Source organism: Molossus molossus, unplaced genomic scaffold (assembly GCF_014108415.1).
Source record: "Molossus molossus isolate mMolMol1 unplaced genomic scaffold, mMolMol1.p scaffold_m16_p_23, whole genome shotgun sequence".
NCBI lineage: Eukaryota > Metazoa > Chordata > Mammalia > Chiroptera > Molossidae > Molossus > Molossus molossus.
The window spans coordinates 3,631,979-3,639,899 of NW_023425359.1; the positions used below are offsets into that span (position 1 = coordinate 3,631,979).

Here is a 7,921-nt window from a genome sequence, read left to right on the forward strand (position 1 = left end):
GAAGGGGCTGTCTTCATATTACCCGCAGAGGCTGATAGGCCGGTGGTAGAGGGAACCGGAGTGTTCAAGTCTCCAGGAGCCAGGGGGGAGAGGGGCGGGGGACAGGGTCAGGCCAGGTGCTGCCCATCTTCCCAGAGGTCTCTGGAGGGAGAGACCCCTCAGCCAGCTCAGAGCAGTGGGCAGGGGCAGCGCCAGAGCTGCCCCACAACACTCACTGTTCATCGTGTGCCCACTGGCAAGCCTCTTCTGAGTGACATAACCTGTGGTTAATTCTGCTTGTTAATTCCGGGCATTTGAAATTCTCTGCATCTCTCAGTACTTAGCTGGTCTTGGTGTCACCTTGCTGTCTGCCCTTTGCCTGCACTTCTGCTCTCTAAGGTGATGGGAGACCTGGGGCCTGCTCGCTCCCTGCCCCGGCGGTCGGCACAGGCGCCCGGCCCTACCCAGGTGCTCTGGTCGCGAAGGAGCCCTGGAGTGGAGGGAGACAGACAAAAAACGTGGAATAAATAAGTTGGACATTCAAGTCTGGAATTCAGGGACGAGACCCAAGCTGTAAGGAGAAGCGTTCTTAAGTAGTTGGCACAGAAATGACAGTTAAGTGTGAAACTGGAAGCTCCCCAGGGAGGAAAGGTCCCGGAACAGTCCTGGGCGACAGCTCGGGTGGGAACACGAGGCAGCACGGGCCCTGGGGGCCGAGCAGGAATGGCCCGAAATGGGGAGGAATGCCGGGGTGGGGCATCGCACCAGAGGGCAGGGCAGCCCCTCGCGAACGGCGGGCGCAACATTGGGTGAAGCAGCGTCAGGGACAGTCTCAGCACCTCATGGGCAAGGGTATTGCCTGAGGGCCTGAGGGTGAGGAGCTGGGTGAGAATGGAAAGGTTATTGCACGAGGGGAGAATCTGCCAGCGAAGCTCTAGGTTGGAATCAGGAATGGTGATTGCGAGGAGGCGTGAGTCCAGCAGATGGCGCTGCTGGGCACCGGGAGCTGTCAACCTGAGGGGGGAGGGGCTGAGCTGGAGAGTGTGCTCTTACCAGGTAAAGAAAGCACAGGATGCTTTAAGCCAGAGCTCTTGTCTGTCCACACTTTTCATTGTCTGTGGGGGTGGAGTACCATTGGCATCCATTGGGTATAGCCCGGAGATCCTTCCAAAACACCCTGCCATGGACAGGGCAGAGCCCACAGCATGAAACTCTCCAGCTCAAAATACGAACAGTCGGAGGCCGAGAAACCCTCCCCAGCTCTTTGCCGACCGGTTGTGTGCGCTGTGGGCACACACAGCTGTGCTGTGTGGATGCTGCTGTGTGTCAGGTGTACACAGTGGGCTGTCTTAGTTCTTTATTCCAGATACTAAAGTAGGAAATGTCTCAGCATCATGTGCACACAAGGTAGATGAGGGGAGGGTTAGTGTCACTGCGTCTGGGTTTTCCAGCTTAACTTCTAAGATTCCATCTTGTGATACCTGGGCTCGTATGTCCCCTTTGCTGTGTCTGTTATGCTCAAAAAGTTGAGCAATGCAGTTAAATGCAGTTGAGAGGTTCTTCATGTGATCTTAAAGGATTGCCTTATGCCATGTGCTAGTGACGTATTATTCTTATTCTGCCAAGTGTGACAGGTGTGAGCAGGTGCCTGCAGCCTTTGTCTGAGGACAGCAGGGTGTGAGGGCAGATGTTTGCATCACAGTACAGATGCTGACACAGAGACAGGGAGCGAGAACGGAGAGGCTCCGTTCCCAGAGCGAGGATTCGGAACTAGACAGAGAAGTGAGGCTGTGGGATGTGAGACGGTGGTGCCCGGGGCCAGTGTCCCGGGAGCAGTGTCCTGGGAGTGACCTTCTCTCCGCAGTGCTACATGTTCCACATGTACGTCGGCGTACGAGCTGGAGGCGGCATTGGTGACGAGATCGAGGACCCGGCGGGTGACGAGTATGAGATCTATCGGATCATCTTCGACATCACCTTCTTCTTCTTCGTAATTGTCATCCTCTTGGCCATAATACAAGGTAACAGCCTCCTACAGACACAAGACAAGCTAGAATCTGAGCCACACTGTGTCCCCAGCTACAAGGGGGGGTGAGGATGTCAGGTGTTTTCTGGGAGAGCCAGAGAGACTTCCTCTCTGTGCCTCTGACCTGCGATCCGTGGAGGGAGAAACAGAAGCCCAGCGACGAGGGAACAGGGATGGGAGCCGGTATCCTCCTCAGGTCTGTCACCTGCAAATCCTGTCACTCTGAGCGTAGGGCCGTCGACAGCTTTCTAAACGACGTATGTTCAGTGAGTCCTGTGGGTGGTGGTGGCCACACTTGAAGGGAATGAGCCCCAACAAGCCTGAGTAACGGGCTGGGCACGGCTGAAGGTGCCAGGGCGGGAACAGGGCCCCGAGCCCTCACGCAGGTGCCACCTGGACGCATAGCACCGCGGAGCGTGAGGTTTCTGTCAGAAAGTACTTGTGATCTTTCTGTTCACGCCATTACCCTGGCCTGATTAAATGTCGATAGATGTGACATTATCTCCAAGTTCCACAGGCATAAAAGGTCCTGTTTTCAGTAAAGCACAGAACAGGCTTATCCGGTTCACAGTCCATTCTTAATGTCGTTACTGGGTGACAATCACGTTTCATTCGAGGGAAAGTCCCGAGATGCTGGGAGAAAACTGCAGGCGGGGTCTCGGACGTTTATTTGTAGGAACTTGGGGAACCCTTGTTGCAGGCACACACTCCCCGTTGACACGGTCATGTGGATTTCCACATTCCTAGGTGGAGGTCCTGTCTGTGGAGTTTGCTGTGCTTTTCAGCATGAAGTCCACTGTAACAGCCTATATTTGCCAAGTTAACAGAAGGTTTCTCCTGCCCGTCACCTCATTTCGACCCCTTTCAGGGAGTCAGCCCCAGGACTGCACATTTCTGTCCCCGAGAGCAGGCTCCACCCCTGGGAGCCCAGTGCGCACCGCGGTCCCCATAGCGAGCGATGCCCACGAGGCTGCGCACGGTCCCTTCCGAGGAAGGGTCAGCAGGGTTTGCGAACTTCACTATGGTTCTGGGGTTGATAACGATGAAATCGTGTCTGTGTTTAACACTAGGTTTGATTATCGATGCTTTTGGAGAACTAAGGGACCAGCAGGAGCAAGTCAAAGAGGACATGGAGGTCAGTCTGCGTGTCCTTTGCGATGCGTCCACCCGTTTTCCTCCCGCCGTTCTCGGAATCCCGAGTGTGAGAACGGGAGAAAGGACGCGGGGGGCCTGTCGCCCGGCTTTCGACGGGCGGTACACGTGATTGAGCAGTGTGCCGGGCTGGAGCCGGGGCCTGGGCACACGCAGACAGTCGCATGGCTCGGTCCACTCCCCAGGGATGGAGGGCCGTCCGCTCAGAAGGAGGGACTCACTGACAGACGAGGCAGCAGCTGCTTACAGAGCAGCCGGGACCCCTCCAGGACGGAGCCCCGAGAGCTGGGGTCTGGGGCTGCTGTCTGACGTCCCCTCGGATGTTCAGGGGAGTTCCTAAAAGAAGGGTCTCAAGCCGAGTCCTGGGGATCCCAGACACTTGGCTCTGAGAGGGGAGCAGGACGGTCGGCAGCCTCCCTCCCGCTGGCCCCGCGCACTCTGCAGGGCGCCCCCGCATGGTCTGGGGATGGCGCCAGGAGGTTACATATACCAGGACTCAGTTTGGGAACGTGATGTGCGGGATCTTTCTCAGAAGCGTAAGTGGTTCAGGTGAATTATTGCGTCCTGGTGCCGGCAGTGTGAGGGCCTGCTGAGGCCAGCTAATTAAGAGAAATTTACGCCATAGTTTACATTTTGTGGGAAATAAGAAAGGGGTCTAAATGGGGCAGTTGGACTCACACTTGAGGCATAACCGTGGTCTAAAACACAGGGCGTGAACTGGGAAGAGGCCGGGCCAGGGCTGTGGCTGTCACCATGTTCGAGGTGGAGATGATGAGGTTTGGGCTCGCAGTGCCCCTGAGGATGCGGGAACCAGACAGACTCAGGCAGTACTTTGGGGTTGGCATGAAAAGAGCTGGTGACTGGCCAAGGCAGAGGAGGAAGAGTGTGGAGCGAGCTGGGCTGAGCCCCAGCGTCCAGCACGAGGATGGCAGCTCAGTGACACAGAGAAGAGCAGGTGCCTGGCAGAGCTGCCCAGGTGGCCTGGCTAGTTAGGAGACAGTGGTGTGGCGACCTGACAGCTGAGGTCAGCACCTGCTGAGTGACAGAGCTTTGTGGACATTTTGGGCAGCTCGATGCCAGGCCTGGAGCCTGGGCCGGTCAGCGGGTCTCCAGGGGCCTGGGCAGGTCAGCAGGCCTCCAGTGCACGAAAGAGCTTCCCATGTGCAGGGCAGACGAGCACCCGCAGCCACGAGGACGCGTTACCGACCACACTGGTGTCGGCATCTGTGAAGCTCTAGCCTACACGGCAGGCCTGCCTGTCCTGGGCCCTCGGGGACAGCCTGCAGGCCCGTGGAGGCAGGCGTGGGTGGGACAAGAGGCAGAAAGAGCAGATACCCTGTTCCCGGAGGTGGAAGTGTCCCTGTGTGTGTCCAGTGGTGAGTCCGTGCTCGGCACAGTGCCTGGCACAGGGCAGCCCTCTCGGGTGGGCGACTTGGTGTTGGTGCGGCCGTCCCCAGAGGAGGTGGTCCACACTGCCCCCCGTGCTGACAGACTTGGTCCGGCTTGGTACCAGGTTTGCAGATTCAGGGGGGCACACGTCCAGTCCTGCCCAGATCGCCTGGGCCTGGGCCAGGGCCAGTGCCAGCAGCCAGCGTGACCACGGAGCCGGCGTTGGCACTCTGCCAGAGCCAAGAAGGGAAGTGCATAGGCTGCCACTCTGCGCTCTTCCTGCGCTCCTGTGACCTCTGCTGCTGGTCCCCACGCCCGGGTCGGCCACGCCCACAGCCAGACAGGGTGGCAGAGTTGGCTGGCACGCCCTGGTGACCTGGAATACACTGCGTGAACGCAGCAGCTGCCTCTAGTGGGGAGTGTGTCCTTGTGTGCTCTCTGCACTCTGACATTCCACCTCTAGTGGGGAGGGTGTCCTTGTGTGCTCTCTGCACTCTGACATTTCACCTCTAGTGGGGAGGGTGTCCTTGTGTGCTCTCTGCACTCTGACATTCCACCTCTAGTGGGGAGGGTGTCCTTGTGTGCTCTCTGACATTTCACCTCTAGTGGGGAGTGTGTCCTTGTGTGCTCTCTGCACTCTGACATTCCACCTCTAGTGGGGAGTGTGTCCTTGTGTGCTCTCTGACATTTCACCTCTAGTGGGGAGTGTGTCCTTGTGTGCTCTCTGCACTCTGACATTTCACCTCTAGTGGGGAGGGTGTCCTTGTGTGCTCTCTGCACTCTGACATTTCACCTCTAGTGGGGAGGGTGTCCTTGTGTGCTCTCTGACATTTCACCTCTAGTGGGGAGTGTGTCCTTGTGTGCTCTCTGCACTCTGACATTCCACCTCTAGTGGGGAGTGTGTCCTTGTGTGCTCTCTGCACCCTGACATTTCACCTCTAGTGGGGAGTGTGTCCTTGTGTGCTCTCTGCACTCTGACATTCCACCTCTAGTGGGGAGTGTGTCCTTGTGTGCTCGCTGCTCTCTGACATTTCACCTCTAGTGGGGAGTGTGTCCTTGTGTGCTCTCTGCACTCTGACATTCCACCTCTAGTGGGGAGGGTGTCCTTGTGTGCTCTCTGCACTCTGACATTCCACCTCTAGTGGGGAGTGTGTCCTTGTGTGCTCTCTGCACTCTGACATTCCACCTCTAGTGGGGAGTGTGTCCTTGTGTGCTCGCTGCTCTCTGACATTTCACCTCTAGTGGGGAGTGTGTCCTTGTGTGCTCGCTGCTCTCTGACATTTCACCTCTAGTGGGGAGTGTGTCCTTGTGTGCTTGCTGCACTCTGACATTTCACCTCTAGTGGGGAGGGTGTCCTTGTGTGCTCTCTGCACTCTGACATTTCACTCTTCCCTTTGTCTCCTAGACCAAGTGCTTCATCTGTGGGATCGGCAATGATTACTTTGACACGGTGCCACATGGCTTTGAAACCCACACCTTACAGGAGCACAACTTGGCCAATTACCTGTGAGTGTGCCCGTCTGCATGCAGCCCTCCCAGCCCCCAGCCCCCAGCCCGGTCTCGCAGGCTGGAGGCCAGGAGAGATCCCTCCTTGTCCTTCTGTGACTGAGCTCAGGCTTCAAGTGCCCCTGAGGGCAAGACCCGCAGCAGGACTCTCCTTCCCTTCGGAGCTGGTGCCCTTAGGACATGTGGATGATCCCTCTGCAACGGACCGGACAGTAGACAGGATGAGCAGAGGCCACTGAGCCTTTGGGAGAGCCTCCGCCAGCCATTTCTCGTTGCCATAGGAACCCTCCAGCTGCTTCTGGGAGACGTGGGGACCCCCCTTTGTCTGAGGACCCACGGATCTCGTAGGCACGATCAGAAACAGTTCAACGTTGCTTTAAAAAATATGTGCGGATCTGGCTGTTACTTGGGACTAGCTCTAGCTGAAATTTACAGTAAGCAGAAGAGATACAGAGTAGCCAACACAGTGGGCCCTGGGACACAGCTGTGTGACATTGGCACCCAGGTAACATTTTTAGTCCTCAGTTGTGCATCGGGGGTTGTGACTCCTGCCCTGTGAGTGAACTCGGTGGTCTGCCACTGGCCTGCCGAGAGCAGCCCCTGGAGCCGAAACCTGATCCGTGTACACACTTCAGCGCTTTGAAAAATGGTTTCAGAGAAGGCTAAGCTCTGGGTCCCCGTGGCATTTTTTCTTTTTAGTTTCGACCCATTTCTTTGCATTGGCACCAGCTTGCACAGTTGGCGCACGGGGGGCTCAGAAGTGTCTGTTTCTGCCGACATTCCCACACGGTCCCTCTGATCCGTCTCTGTCTCTGCAGGTTTTTTCTGATGTATCTCATAAACAAAGATGAAACGGAGCACACGGGACAGGTAGGAATCAGTGACCAAATCCTGAAGGGAATGATGGGAAGAGAAGTCCTCCGCTCTGGAGCAGAACCTGGCACCGCGCACTGACAGGGAATTACGTGCAGGAAACAGCTGTCAGGGCGCCTCCCACAGAATTCCTGCCCCTGGATGGGGCGCAGCGGGACCTCACGTTCTCGGACAAACAAGCTTTCGTTGGCTGGGAAAGCTACGCTTGGGCTTTGACCATTATAATGCCCTTGATTTCTCAGTCAGATGGCAGATGATTTCAAATGACCTTCAACCCACTGCATTATGGTCAATTAAAAATAATTACATATTAAATGTCTAGGGCTGTTCTTAAGGTCTTTGACATTCTGTCCACAGCATTTATTTCCAATTGTTAACGGTTTGAATTTGAAGGAGTCCATTAACAATACTTTTTAGAAGAACCCTCAAACTGATATACCACAAACAGGTGTTTTCATTATTACATTGTGGTCCAGATGAGCATTTGTTTATCACCGGAAGTAAGTGAGGGCTGGTGCAGTGAGCACCTGTGAGTGGGCTTGGGCTTCTCCCGTGACTCTTTGCACACGTGTTCTTACACAATCATGCCTACACGATGCATACAACCACAAATGTGAGTTTCTGTCTTACACTTTGTGGGAACACAGATGCTGGGGAAAGACGTGACATTAACGCACTATTTTTTTCTTTCGCAGGAATCATATGTGTGGAAGATGTACCAAGAAAGATGCTGGGAGTTTTTCCCAGCAGGGGACTGTTTCCGGAAACAGTATGAAGACCAGCTGAATTAACTCAGACCCAGATCACCTCTGAAAACCCAAACATGCTCTCTGTCTCTCTGACTCTGTCTCCCTCTGTCTCTTGCCAACACCCGCTGAGTTCGTGACCTGCCAGCCTTCCATGCTTCCTGGGAGCGGTGGACTGTTCCTGACTATCTGACGGGCTCTCCCCCACCTTGTCCATTTTCTTTGAGAACAAAGACTGAAGACTAATCTG

The 7,921-nt window shown here is 55.7% G+C and overlaps 1 protein-coding gene across 1 annotated transcript in view; it reads left to right on the forward strand.

Moving 5' to 3' along the window:
• RYR2 (ryanodine receptor 2) overlaps nucleotides 1–7,716 on the forward strand; it is a 450,374-nt gene extending 442,658 nt beyond the window's left edge. Inside the window, exons 101-105 of the mRNA XM_036277752.1 lie at nucleotides 1,844–2,000; nucleotides 3,076–3,140; nucleotides 5,952–6,052; nucleotides 6,871–6,922; nucleotides 7,621–7,716. Coding sequence (XP_036133645.1) covers nucleotides 1,844–2,000; nucleotides 3,076–3,140; nucleotides 5,952–6,052; nucleotides 6,871–6,922; nucleotides 7,621–7,716 — 471 coding nt within the window. The remainder of the gene's footprint in view (nucleotides 1–1,843; nucleotides 2,001–3,075; nucleotides 3,141–5,951; nucleotides 6,053–6,870; nucleotides 6,923–7,620) is intronic.
• Nucleotides 7,717–7,921: the final 205 nt, after the last annotated feature.